This window comes from Hippoglossus hippoglossus, chromosome 2 (assembly GCF_009819705.1).
Source record: "Hippoglossus hippoglossus isolate fHipHip1 chromosome 2, fHipHip1.pri, whole genome shotgun sequence".
Taxonomy (NCBI): domain Eukaryota; kingdom Metazoa; phylum Chordata; class Actinopteri; order Pleuronectiformes; family Pleuronectidae; genus Hippoglossus; species Hippoglossus hippoglossus.
The window spans coordinates 5,041,787-5,055,166 of record NC_047152.1 but is presented as its reverse complement, the minus strand read 5'-3'; the positions used below and the strand labels follow the sequence as shown (position 1 = coordinate 5,055,166).

At 45.3% G+C, this 13,380-nt stretch overlaps 3 protein-coding genes across 4 annotated transcripts; 1 reads left to right on the top strand and 2 right to left on the bottom strand.

The window, feature by feature from the left end:
• Positions 1–155: 155 nt before the first annotated feature.
• atg3 (autophagy related 3) lies at positions 156–4,074 on the bottom strand. Its single transcript, XM_034609922.1, is given in 13 exon segments — positions 156–958; positions 1,125–1,193; positions 1,576–1,703; positions 1,798–1,950; positions 2,039–2,073; positions 2,166–2,214; positions 2,216–2,248; positions 2,410–2,462; positions 2,583–2,690; positions 2,815–2,885; positions 3,401–3,450; positions 3,557–3,598; positions 3,844–4,074. Coding segments are annotated over 13 exon segments (945 nt in total). The 5' UTR covers positions 3,916–4,074; the 3' UTR covers positions 156–876.
• A 51-nt stretch (positions 4,075–4,125) lies between these two features.
• Positions 4,126–8,732, top strand: cars2 (cysteinyl-tRNA synthetase 2, mitochondrial). Of its 2 annotated transcripts, none has more exons than XM_034609887.1 (15): positions 4,126–4,531; positions 4,611–4,661; positions 4,756–4,873; positions 5,076–5,147; positions 5,330–5,435; positions 5,519–5,599; positions 5,816–5,945; positions 6,085–6,218; positions 6,431–6,498; positions 6,593–6,659; positions 7,020–7,158; positions 7,330–7,453; positions 7,743–7,841; positions 8,214–8,405; positions 8,493–8,732. In XM_034609887.1, exons 1-15 carry the CDS (start codon positions 4,317–4,319, stop codon positions 8,586–8,588), a joined length of 1,692 nt encoding a protein of 563 aa, XP_034465778.1. In that variant the 5' UTR covers positions 4,126–4,316; the 3' UTR covers positions 8,589–8,732. The 2 variants fall into 2 exon arrangements, with proteins under 2 accessions (XP_034465778.1, XP_034465785.1); XM_034609894.1 differs by having other exon boundaries at positions 4,133–4,531; positions 8,217–8,405.
• A 315-nt stretch (positions 8,733–9,047) lies between these two features.
• On the bottom strand, positions 9,048–11,650 carry LOC117776211 (DDRGK domain-containing protein 1-like). Its single transcript, XM_034609909.1, has 8 exons — positions 11,435–11,650; positions 10,843–10,992; positions 10,616–10,743; positions 10,424–10,525; positions 10,203–10,325; positions 10,081–10,119; positions 9,892–9,997; positions 9,048–9,384 (listed from the first exon to the last, which is right to left on the bottom strand). Exons 1-8 carry the CDS (start codon positions 11,520–11,522, stop codon positions 9,224–9,226), a joined length of 897 nt encoding a protein of 298 aa, XP_034465800.1. The 5' UTR covers positions 11,523–11,650; the 3' UTR covers positions 9,048–9,223.
• Positions 11,651–13,380: the final 1,730 nt, after the last annotated feature.

Below are 13,380 nucleotides of genomic sequence, written 5' to 3'. Positions count from 1 at the left end.
TGACAGCATCATCTTTTGGGAAAATTGTCTTAAACAGCCAGTGTCCACCACCTTCCAAGCAGCAGACAATTCCTTCAGGAGGCGGTGGAGACCAAACACAGAGCTAAAAGCAAAAGGGGTACTGGACTTACATTCATCATTTGGATGCAGCAAAGTTAATGCTGACATTGCTCTGTGTTTATTGGCCCGCAAAAGCAAACTCAATGGACAGACACTTTGAACAACCAGGGCTCATTCGTTTTTCTGAAGCAGGGAAGTATAAGTGCGGAATGGGGTGAGTTTTGTAATCTTCTTAACACGATCTTGGTGCGGTGGTCACAACATTAAACCTGCAGAGAAATATCAGAGGAACAATCCGGCTTTAAGGACACAGCCTTGTCTGGAGTCTTAAAGCAGAGTCAGGTGACAAGATGGATGTTAGTCTCATCTCTCTGTGTCTGGTACGGAGATACGTTTAGGATGTGGTTAGTCTAGTCAGCTTTATACACAAAAGTGGGAAGAACACAAAGTAAGAACTCAAACAAATATATCCAAATTTGTTGATTTTTTAATTACGTTAAGTAAAAAGACAACATGAAACTGTTTAGACAAAACACACCCATCTCTGTACTGGACACAAACTGATGGAACTTATATTAATCTCCTTCTCTGACTTTTTTTAATGGAAAACAAGCCTGTGTCCCGAAAACATCGGACTGTTCCTTTAACAGAAACATGCCTTGAACGTTCCCTGTGTCCTGCGCCCACACAAAGTCTCTCAGAGCAGCACAAACACTCCACACACCAGCAGCAACCCGAGCAGACCCCATACACAATCTCCCATCTTTTCCCCCATGTACAAGATGTTAAAATAGATGAAGCGGCACGCTGATGAAGCTACATGGTGAAGTGTCTCGTGTAGTCATATTCTATTGTGGGAATGACGGCCTGAACGAATTTGAGGAAAATCAGAAGATACCTGAAAGTCACAGTTAAGAGAAACACGTGGGAACATGGAACAAAGTTACAACACCTGAGAAACTAGAATTACAAACATACAAATTCCATAAAGGGTGCCCTCTATCTTAATAACCATCAACCAGAATTGTTGCATATGTCAAAGGTAATTCGTATGAAAAGGATACATGTGCACGCCGAGCTCTCCTCCGCCTTCTGCCACTGTCTCGATGATCTTTTTCATCACTTCAGCATGTCTGAAAGGAAAACTTAAGTCAGGTTCTTCTCAAAGTGTTTCTGATAAGGGTGGAAATAATGTTTTTATTAACACAGTCACAGTTTCAGACTGAATAGTTACTTAAAGAGTCAACAATTCCCTTATGAAACTGCATTTAAGTGAAACTAGATACAGATTTGTTATTTGGATCTGCACCAAATATCACTTCCCTAAATATGCCTAGGTTTTTCTCATCCAATCCACGAATTATTGTCTTACAAAATCAAGAAAAAATGGTTTTAAATGCCCTATCTCACAATGACAAAAAAGCCTGGATCCACCAGGGTGTTTGCAGAGTCCAGAAAACGCACTGGATCGACATAAAACCCACAATAATGATGGTGAAACCAAAAGTGTCTCACCTGCAGGGGTGGACGGAGCACATGGCAGGTGGAGGAAGGTGCGGGTGGTTCTCGATGGTGACCGTCTTCTTCACGTGATCCTGGCTGATGTCCTCGTACATCTGTTCGACACTCAGCGGTTGCCTGTCCTGGGAGACACCGCAACAGAGCCGAAGAGTTTCCTCTTAAGTAAGACATTACTTTCTTAGTTACTTACTATCTGAAGTCACACCAGATACATACTTCATCATATCCAAACAGCCAGAGTCGAGGGGTCTGGTAGTATTTATCGTATGTGATGTACAGGTCATATGTTCTAGTCTGAAGGATGTCGTCTTCATTCCCAGGGTCTGCTTTGGGTTTTGTTTCTACCATTTTGCTGGTGTCCAGGGTCGCCTGCACACGAGCAAATTGTCAAGTATCAGTCGGACTGATGATCACAGACATAACATCACAAGACACATGACGTGCTGCAGAACATCACCTCATCTGTTTCCAACAGGCCGCTTTCCTCGTATTCTGAAAAGACAACGTGAAGGACGTCATGAGTTGCACTGCAGCCTGTGTCAGGTTGCTTCATTAGTGCCAGGATGTGAGTGAGATATGAATACCTTCCATGTCTGCTGCTTCTTCTCCATCTTCATCTTCGTCGTCATCATTAGCAACGCGTGCTGCAGATTTGGCGTTCATATTCCTGTCCTGCAGGAAATCATATTAAAAAGGAACCCGTTTGTAGATTTGGGTAAAATAAAAAAGGTCACAAATCATTTCGAGACGACCAAGAAAGTGAATTCTGTACATTTGGAAGCTTTTGGTTTCACATTGATTTCAACACAAAAAATACAGACATCATACCTTATTATTATCCAAGGAAATTTCTCGTACAGCTTCTGTGGCTCCTAACAAACCTTATGAAACGGATCATCTTTAGAAACTTGTAATACAAATTGTGTAATAATGCATTAAGTCTTCCAACCAATAACAATGTAATGTAAAGTATGGATATTGACAAAGATATTGAGTCCGACCTGAGTTGTGGTAAGTGTCCACCCATCCCCCGTCTCCATCATCCTCCTCTATGATCATTTCCAGCTCGTCTGAATACTCCATCTGTTTACAACGCTTGTAACAGGGAACTGAAACCACGAACAGAGTGAGCACACAGGGACGACGGGTTGAACACAGAATGTGAAAAAGTAAAAGGGGACAGTCTTCAATTCACAAGTGACAGAAGAATCAGAAAACAAATCCACCTCTTACCATTGCGTGTCAGGAGAAACTGTTTATCCTGCGGCAAATATGGCTTCACCTTCACCTCTTCTCCTGCGGCCCTACAGAGAGATGGAATCAGGAACATATTATTATTATTTCTCCGGCCATAGGTTTGGTGCTCGTCGTTACCTCTGCCAAGGATGTTGTGTGTTCATCTGCGTCTGTTCACTTGGTAGGGATGCAGTATGGTGTCAGGGAAAAACTCGATAAACTTTGTTATGGATCCAGATTACCACTTTCTTTGACATTGCAATGATTTATAGGGCAATTTACAACATTTGTGTTGATTTGTCAGAGAATTGAGTGTGAATCTTGAGGGGATTGATATCTGTGTGTGTAATTTAGAGCTGTTGATTGAATTTAAGGGGAATTGTGGGCCTTGGTAGAGGTATGTGCTCGACTGAGGGCCATTCTAGTGTTGTTACTGAAAAGCACTGGCTTTAAAATGAACCCACAACTGTTTAAGTGTGAGAGGAGCAACGTATAGACCACCAGATATTTGAAAGTCATCCTCATCATAAGGGGAACAAACAAGCCATGTTGAATTCAAACTATGTACGGAAGGGAAACTCACCACTTCCATGTGGGGCAATGGTGAACCAGGTGATCTCCAGCTGCAACGAACTAGCACACAAACAGAAGTGACCACACATATGTATTACACTTCCTGATGAGCTGTGTGATGGGTGAAGCCACTAAAAAAACACATCTGTCTCAACCGTGTCCTCACCTCCTCTGGCGTGATGACTCCGGTCTCTTTGAATTTCGACTCCTGTGATTAAAAACCAAAAAGCACATCAGAGGCGAGTTGCAACATTAGCACCTGACTGTCAACAGAGGTTTCGTGGTGTCGCATTGACGGGACACAATCAGCGGGATCAACCCATTAGCTCCTGATCCCGAATGACAGCGACACAAACAAGCGGTGTGAGGCGTGTTACTGCTGCCGCGTTCCTGACGGCTCCCACCAGCCACCACCTATCAACAAGCTAGCTGCTGCAGGGCTGCTGGGTTTACCTTCAGCACCGGGGTGAGGAACTCCGCCACTCCCAGCGCGGTGCCTTTCACCGTGTTGATGACGTTCTGCATCTTCCGCAGCCTCCCGCGGGACCAAGCCGACGTTCCTCCTTCTCGAGACGATAAACCTTCACAGTGTCGCTTCACTTATTTGGCCATGGCTGCCTTCACGAGCAGAGAGTGTGTGTGTGTGTGCCTGGAGAAGCGAGATCACATGATACGCGTGAACACTTCCGGTATCGGAGTCTCGCGAGACGTGCGGCGGCGACGCGAATTAGCGTGACAGCAAAGTAATAGTAAATATCTCCGGGAACATGTGTCAATGGAGGTTGAACATTTTTATACTAAATCAAATTAAATAGCTTAAATTCAAACTTTTTTACTCACTGTTTTGCTGGTTGCCAACGCTGGACAAGCAGCTAGGCCAAGCTAAGCTAAGGGTGTTGGTGCCGCTTCGCCCCCAGCCAGCTGTCATGATGTGGGGGCACCCGGTGCGGTCGGTGCTGCGGGAGGCGAGGCTCCTCCGCCGGGCATTGGGCACCGTCGCCGGACCACAGACACCCCGCTGCGGTGTCTCGGGGAAGAAGTGGACTCAACCCGCCGGGTTTGACACCGGCGTGAAGACGTTCAACAGCCTGACCCAACAGAAGGAGCCGCTGGTCGTGGCCACGGAGGGAGTAGCTACCTGGTAGGGAAACATCCACATGTGATCCATGTTGCTTTAAACCCGCAGAGAGATCCAGATAACCTGACACTGGTGTTCTCAGGTACAGCTGCGGACCCACCGTGTACGACCATGCCCACCTGGGTCACGCCTGGTAAACATTCACACTCTCAACTTTGTTTTTTGTACGAGAACCATTCAGTAAATGTCTTAAAAAGCTTGGTGTGTGTGTGTGTGTGCTGTCACAGCTCGTATGTCCGGTTTGACATCCTGCAGAGGGTCCTGTCCAGGCTCTTTGGGACCACTGTCATCCATGCCATGGTGATCACTGACATCGATGACAAAATCATCAAAAGAGGTTGGGAGGTGAGATCACAGGCATGCGATTCCCAGTGATTCTGCTGGTTTTAGGTTCAAGGTTCAAAAGGTCAAGGTTCAAAGACTTATTGTCAGATGCAGAAATAGGAAGTTATCAATGCAATGACATTCTTAGTTCTCTTGTCTCTGCCTGGTGCCGTCAGTTATTAAAATAAAAGTGTGTTCATTCAGAAAATCTTTGTCTTTGTAGGAGAATGTATCTCCAACCATCATAGCCAGAATGTATGAGGAGGAATTCAAGAGGGACATGCTGTCCTTAAAGGTTTGTCATGCTTCATGTTTATTTTTGTTAAAGAATCATTTCCTCACTACTGCTCCTAGTTAAGAATGTTAAAACTCAACTTTGCAACATGGCAAAAACACAACATACTACTCACGTACGTTATTACCGCACCTCTCTTTTGATATAAACGTGTGTTTGTATTCTGTTGTTGTTTTTTTAAGGTGATTCCTCCTGCAGTGTATTTAAGAGTCACTGAGAACGTGCATCATATTGTCGCGTTCATCGAAGGCATCATCCAAAATGGACACGCCTATGCCACAAAAGAAGGTGAATGATAAGTAACTCGTGAATTGAATGGCTGCCATCTCCACAGCACCCGAGTGACCATTTGTGAACGGCTTTGGTTGCAGGTGATGTGTATTTTGACATTCGGTCCATCGGGGATCGTTACGGCAAGTTCGCGGGAGCTGTGGATTCTCATGGAGAACCTGGTGAGTGGAGTGTCAGTCATTTTGTTACAATGCATTATAGGAAAGAAGAAGGAGACATAATATACTCGTATTCAGGTTTGAGATTTGAATTTGGGTTCTTAATTGAGAATTTCTGTCCATTTCCCCGACTCTGTGATTACTGGCCCTGCTTGTCCTGCATGAGTTCACTGTATGGACACATTTTACTAATGGACAACAAACTGCGTGGTTCTCCAGGCAGCTCCAACAAACGAGACTCCAGGGATTTTGCTCTGTGGAAGCGGTCCAGACCTCAGGAACCCTACTGGGAATCTCCGTGGGGCAGAGGGAGACCTGGCTGGCATATTGAATGCTCCACCATCGCTAGGTTTGGATCCATAATAACCCGTCTGCTTCAAACGTGTCATTAGATTAATAATAATAATAATACAGATGTTTCAATTTAGTCTCTTGGAACCTGTCAGACCAGTGAGTTAACTGTGTGCTTGTCTCTGTGCTGGTTGAAGCGGTGTGTTCGGGAGTCAGCTGGACATCCACTCTGGAGGCATTGACCTGGCCTTCCCTCACCACGAGAACGAGGTTGCTCAGAGTGAAGCCTATCACCAGTGTGGACAGTGGGCCAACTACTTCCTCCACTCGGGTAAGTCCACATTGATTCTGAAGGAGATTCTGCTTTGATGAAATCCTCGTTTCTGTTTCTGAACAAGGACAAACCTAGCTTGAACATTTTGGAAAGGACTCTGAGACTTTTTGAGTGATCATATCCCCCCCTAATAGATCATGACTTTAATCTACTCCGTGTTTCTGTTTCCAAGAAGAGTTTGCCTGATTTGTTCTTGTCGTTGTTTTTAGGACACTTGCACCTCAAAGGCAGTGCCGAGAAAATGTCCAAATCTTTAAAGAACTATATCACCATCAAGGTACGGTCATTGTGGATCATTTCTTTCCCCAGTAACTGCTGTGATAATAAGGACCTGTATTTCTAACAGTCCTGTTTGGTTTGTCCTCCATCAGGATTTCCTGCAGTCGTACTCTGCCAATGAATTCCGGATGTTTTGTCTTATCACGAAATACAGATCAGGTACGAAATAAATAATTTTATATATATATTTTTTTGGGCCTATACCTTTTAGATATTGCAAGTGAAGGAGAGACAGGGAACAGGATGAGAGAGTAGGGGAATGAGATGGTCGAGCCAAGACCCGCTGCTCAAGGCGTATCACCATAAGGAATATTTATTTAACCTTAAATTTGATTTAAATGCAAAATTAATCAATTATCTTACGAATTGTTTTTCTAGTACTGGATGTGATGTAATGTACTTGACTATAAAAGTAGCTCATTGTTCCAGGGGCACAGTCCAGCCCCCCCCCGTCATCCACAGTAATGAAGTCCTGTCTGAACAGTAGAATGTTCCTGATTTCCGGTGGTGTCTCCTCAGGTATCGACTACAGTGACAACAACATGTCAGAGGCTCGGACGTCTCTGGGAACCATCTCCACCTTCCTCCATGATGCTCAGGCCTACATGCGGGGTCAGCTGCAGTGTTCCCCTGTACACGAAGCTTCTCTCTGGGAGAGGTAGTTGCTTTCTCCTCACTCTTTTCAGGCCTAAACATCCGTCCTGAGAGATCCAATCACAAGCAGACAGCGTTAAGCTCATCTGTTCACACCTGACCTGTGTCCTGAATGTGTCTCCTGTGATGAACGAGATGTATTCCGTATTCTTATTTATAAATCGTGTTTCTTCAGGTTGGCTGAGACTAAATCCAGTGTGGTGAAAGCTTTGGCAGATGACTTCGACACCCAGCGAGCCATCGGCGCTGTGATGAATCTGGTTCATCATGGAAACCGCCAGCTGCAGCCTGTATCCACGGTAAAGATTCTGTCTCACTGCACACGTGACTCTCCTGGGATTTCATAAGAGAATAAAGGTTACTGCTGATTCTGCAGGATGGACAACCAGTAGTGGAGTTAAAAAGCGTAACACCTGTCCTCAAGGGGAGTTGCTAGAAGAAAGACTGTGGGGTCGTTACCATTAAAAAGTTGGATAGATAGTCCTACTGTGTATTTGACTAGCAAATAAGCTTATCACCAAAGGCAATTTAAAAGTGATATAGCAATGATAAGTGTGTGTGTGTGTGTGTGTGTGTGTGCGCACTCAGGCTGACGGAGTGGCTCGGAGCCCTGCAGTATTCGGAGCGATGGTGAGCTACATGAGAGAGGTGTTGGACATGTTCGGGATCGATCTGCTGCACGGCACGGTGAGAACATGTGGATGAAATATCCAGATGTGCAGATTTTGAGATTCTCATCTGGCAGGGAGATGGTGTATGTGTGCACATGAGAAAGACCCACTCACTGAGTAGGTTATTAGGAACACTACACTAACACTGGCCATCCATCCATCCATCCCGTCTTCCGAGCTCCCTCTGAACTCTTCACACTTCACATTGTTTGCAATCTTGAGATCTCTGGAGGCCACTGAGGCAGTTTGGAATCAGCATGTGTTCCTCATAAAGTGCTCAGTGAGTGTATATGAGGCTTAGGATCCACACACTGCACTTGTTAGTGGGACAGCTTTGTTTTTTGTCAGATTATCACCGGACGTTTCTTCTCTCTGCCGTCATGTGCAGCAGGCTGAAGTGGCGAGCGGCTCTGGAAATCTGCAGGGCGTCGTGGAGCAGCTCACTCACTTCCGAAGCGAAGTCAGAGCTTTGGCACTCGCTCATCGGAACGATCCCGCCACAGCATCCCTCAGAAACCCTCTCCTCAAAGCCTGTGACACCATCAGAAAGGACCTGGCGCCGTTGGGTGTTTTGATAAAGGTATGCCGCGGTGGCTCTGATCCAAATGAAAATTTAGCATCTCCCTCCATGTTTACTGTGAGACTGATGTGTGTTTCTTGTTCTCAGGATAGAGGAGCCACCTCTACGTGGGAGATAACTGATGGAAAACAGAGACAGACTGAACAGAGAGTCCAAGATCAAGGACAGGAGACGTCCAGCTGAAGTCGGCCTCTGGCTCTGAGACCCACTCAGAGATCTTGATTAAATTCATTGTCTCATCATTAGAAGGTGTAATAAATTTTAAGTTAACTGTAAATACCAGAGTATATTCATTGAATCAATGCAAATAAAATTACATTTAAATAACGGTGCAAATGTTTGACTCATCACATTAATATAAGCGCATGTGAAAAGCAGTGATCTAGCAGCGCACTCTGAAAACTGCATCCTGTAGGAAGTGCTGAATCGATTCCAGGGGTCACCACGTAGGTGTCAGACATGTGCTTCGTGTGGGAGGGGTGATGCTCTGTTAGATGACATCACCATAAAAGTCACATGACTAATAAGACCCAACTCAGACAAGATGCAACAAAGCAAGTATTTGCTTTCAAATGTTCATGAATTTTTTAATGTCACACACTGCATATAGTGTGTCAGTATGTGTTTATATTATTTTGTTTTATTTATCAAACATAAGTCCTGGTTCATGTGCAGCCTGACATCTCATCTCTTCTGTACTTGAAGCACAGCAGATAATAATATTAGAAGCCAGACGCTGAACAGAGCAGCACGCGCTGTCCACAAATTGTCGGGCGAAATCTTCACACTGATCTGAGTCCAGATTTTTCCTGCAGCAGTCAGGCGGAGCTGCGGCTCTCAGGCGTCAGGTTGATCAGAGAGTTACTGGCCTGAGCCAGTTCTGTGATGGACACTCTGCCTCTCTGTTTGATGAACTGAGCCACGGAGTCCAGCTCCCCTGGAGTGATGGAGATAAACTTCCCTCTGTCGTCAATCACTCCTGCAGGAAACGTAAACCAGCAAATTACAACATACATTTATACATGTGTGTATTGAATATAAATATATACTGTATAAACATACACATTTTTATACAAAATCTGAACGTGAAATCAATAGGTCCTGCTCTCAAACTGCAAAAACCACACGTTTGAAGAAAAAGTTAACCACAAACTGTCGACATCAGACCTTCATTTCTCTGTATTTCCTGTGTTGTATAAATTTGAGCTGCGAAACTGGAGCATTAACTTTTTCCTGCTTCACAGGCTTCAGATGAAAACGCAGCTCACAGTAGGCTTCAGAGATAAGAGCTGCTTTGGCTACAGTGGATCTGGAGTGAAGCCAAGAGCCATGAGCGAGAGGCTCGGCTCACATTCTGGAAGGAAGGGATTCTCTCTAAGACAAGGCAACATTCCTCTCTTATTAACTCTTGATTCAAACCATGAGAGCTCACGTTTCTGTCTTTACTCTGTGCAGCTACATCGAGATCAGCCCTGCTCACACTCACCTGTGAGGGAGCCTTCAGCCAACAGGTCCTGCAGTCTGCTGATCGCATCCTGAGTCCTCATCCCGAATTGAGAAGCCAGGTCCTCCAGGAGGACGACCTTAGAGCTCTGCAGGACGGAGGGACTTATTATTTTCAATATATTAACATACGTCAGTAAAGGCTGGAGAGTGTAGAGTGAGTCAGTCTCACCTCGATGTAATCAATGAATTCCTGCAGCAGGTTGCGGGACTAAGAATAAAACACAAACATTTATTATGTCATATTTTATACACATGCTTATTTGTTGAGTACAAATTTAAAAACAGTCTGACCTGGTCCTCAGTGAGCTGCTCCTCCTCTCCCTGGTCCTCTACGGTGAAGGAGGCTTTGAGTTTTAAGTACTCCTCCTCCTCCCGCTTCTCCTGCTCCTCTTTGGCTCGTTGCTCCTCCTCCTCCTGCGGTTAAACGCCACCACAGACAGTTTTAAAGTCAACGTCTCTTCGTCGTGAATACACAAGGAGAAAAGAGTCGTCGAGAGGTCCGAGTGCGTCACCTGTTTCTGTTCCAGCCGTCGTTCCCTCTCGTCATCATGCCGTCGCTCCTGCTCCCTGAGCTCCTGCATTTTCTTCCTCTCCTCCCTCTCCTCCACCTCCGACTGGAAGTAAAAACCCAGTTCAATACAAGTGTCCATCATTTTGTCACATTCCCAGTGTGAGCAGCTCAGCATGCACTGCATCTCTCTCACCTCTCTCTGGGCTTTCTTGGCCTGTTTCTCCTCCAGCTTCCTCTGCTTCTTGGCTCCAACCTTTGGCAGCTGGAAGTTCTGCTGCTCCTGCTCCGGCTCCGGCTCCTCTCCCTCCACATCTTCCTCCTCTGAAATCCACAGCACACATCATATAGATCACATGCCCTTGCATTTTGTGACTATAAAAAGCCGTAACCAGTGACATGACACAGGTTACGGGTGTTTACCTTGTTCCACAGCTTCTCTCTGTGGTCGTCTGTTGGCCATCACCGTGGCGAGGTTCCTCCTCCTGCGAGGCATGCCCGCTCCTCGCTCCTCCGCCGCGAGCTGAGGGCGCCCCGCTGCCCGAACGACATCCCGCTGCTGCTCCTCATCCTCTGATCACACAACATATAGAGTCATATCATATTATTGCATTAACCATGACTTCATAGAGCTGATGTTGATACAGAAATACATTACATGACAGATTTTAAAGTATAAAACAATGAACTTGTATTCATTCCACTCAGTGTTTATTATTAAAAGCACTTCCTCTTTTGCTGTATAGTACAGTTAGAACTGGAATAAGCTTGGCTGTAGTAAAGGAGGATTCCCGATTGGGATGTCCTACTGCAGCTTCCGTAGTTTGACAGCACAAAGCTGACGTAGCCTGAAAAGTTCACAGGTTCGATCCCCTCTGTTTCCTTCCAGTGCTTCAATGTTTACCAGAACATTAAAAGGTACACGTGACACCGGTGATCGTGCAGGTCTCACAAACCTCACGTCAGAGCAGCAGCTTGGTAAACACTGTTAGCACAAGTGTTAGCATTAGCTCACCTTCCTGTGTTTTCCTGCGCACCTTCAGCACGAACGCGATGAGCACAATCAGGATGGCAGCGGCGATTATATAAAGAGCCACGTCCATCTTTATCTGCTCCTACAAGAAACTCCCAGGGAGGGTTAAACAATCCTCCACGTTTGTTTCAGTCTTCTGCTCCTCGGTGTTCAGCTGCTTCTCTGTCGATGGGGAGCGTCGCACAACCAGCACATAAGACGCGTGCTGCCACCTACTGTCCGGAGTAAGGACATGCACTCTGGTACTTGAGCATTATTAAAGAAATAAATCAATGGAGAACGTATAAATTCTGTTTTTTTTTCTTTTTTTCTATGATTCATTCTTGCACTGCACCTTGGAAAAAAGATTTATGTTCTGCTTGGACATTTGTATCTATTAATAGAATATAAAAGTGTGTAGGTAGGCAGGAAGGAGGCCACCTGAGCAGATCTGAGATTCAGTTCAGCAATTCAGCACTTTGTCCCACTCTCAGGTCACACGCAGTGCAGTCTGACTTTCACTAGGTGGCAGGCGTGCTGCCACTGCAGGCATCTACTCACACATCACTAATGTGCACATGGGTGTGAACAGCCTGTGAGAAGTTCTCTCTGCACACACACAGACACACACACACAGGTTTTCTGGTCAGCTATCCTTATTAGGACTTTCTATTGGCTATCGTTGTAAACAGCCTAACCTTGACCATGACCAATATGCATGCCTAACCCTAACCCATAATTAACATCTTACTTCTAACCTTAACCAGGACCTCAGAAAAGACGTTTTGCCTCATTAGGACCGGACTTTGGTCCCCATGAGGTCTACTGTTTCTGAAGAGTTAACTAAATGAGTACAGACACACACACCCACACACACACACACATGATTTTATATGCAGACAGGAGCGGTGTCACATTCGCCAGGGATGCAGAAGTGCTGATCTTTACATTTCTCCTTTAACAGGAAACTAGAGCAGTACAGTTCCTGTGGTTCTCTCTCTCTCTCTCTCTCTCTCTCTCTCTCTCTCTCTCTCTCTCTCTCTCTGAATGTGTTTATGTGTGTGTCTGTGTGTATGTGTTTGCTCACTGAGGTTCTCTGTGGCCAGCTCTGACGCACACACACGCACACACACACACACACACACACACACACACACACACACACACACACACACACAGAATGAACCAGCATAACCTCATCCATCCAGTTGGAGAGGAGATCATGTTCACAGTGCTGCGCTCTCTCCTCAGTGATTCACACCTGAATGCATCATCCCCAGCTCCGTGCATGGTGAGTAATTAAACCATCACACTAAACACTATGACAAAACTGCAGCCAGACAAAATGAAACGTTGGGGCCCCTGAATGTGAACTATGAGCCTTTTCAATCCTCTGTGAGCAATATGAACACTATCCCATAATCCCCAGGTTTATTCAGTGCTTTTACTGTTTGCACTTTTTCAGAACTAGAACTTGTGCATCAGCAATGCATTGTTGGTTTTTTATGCGGTTCGGGCACAATAGGCTATTTCCCGTGATGTGGAGTTTCTTTCCTCTCACTATGGTAAATGCATTTAATTTATACCCATCATTTGCAGACACTTTGGCAGGCAGACTGGAGGAGTAGGGTGGTGAGGACAGTCTAGGATTGTTCAGGCCTTCTTTAAAATCATGACCTTGGACAGGTGATGAAGGTCAGTCAGGGTGGTGCCAGCCATTTTGCAATACCCTGCGTTCTTATTTTTGAAGGTAAGTAACCCGTACCAGTAGATTAAAAAGAAAGTTAGAACATAATCGTTGAAACAAGAACATTCTTATAAAAGTACTCTTGACATTAAAACTTGAAAGCTTATGATAAATGAGCTTTTTTTACACAAGGCATCAACAGGATCCTCGAAGCTCCACCTCTGCCTGGTGGCAACAAAAAAACTGGTTAAACCCTCACAGG

Excerpts from the sequence above, each read along its gene's own strand:
- cars2 (XM_034609887.1), top strand. The coding sequence starts at position 4,317 with ATGATGTGGGGGCACCCGGTGCGGTCGGTGCTGCGGGAGGCGAGGCTC. Across the intron at positions 5,946-6,084 it reads GAATGCTCCACCATCGCTAG|CGGTGTGTTCGGGAGTCAGC; the intron begins GTTTGGATCCAT and ends TGCTGGTTGAAG. Across the intron at positions 6,499-6,592 it reads AGAACTATATCACCATCAAG|GATTTCCTGCAGTCGTACTC; the intron begins GTACGGTCATTG and ends GTCCTCCATCAG.
- LOC117776211 (XM_034609909.1), bottom strand. The coding sequence starts at position 11,522 with ATGGACGTGGCTCTTTATATAATCGCCGCTGCCATCCTGATTGTGCTC. Across the intron at positions 10,326-10,423 it reads GACGGCTGGAACAGAAACAG|GAGGAGGAGGAGCAACGAGC; the intron begins GTGACGCACTCG and ends GTTTAACCGCAG. Across the intron at positions 9,998-10,080 it reads AATTCATTGATTACATCGAG|AGCTCTAAGGTCGTCCTCCT; the intron begins GTGAGACTGACT and ends TCCGTCCTGCAG.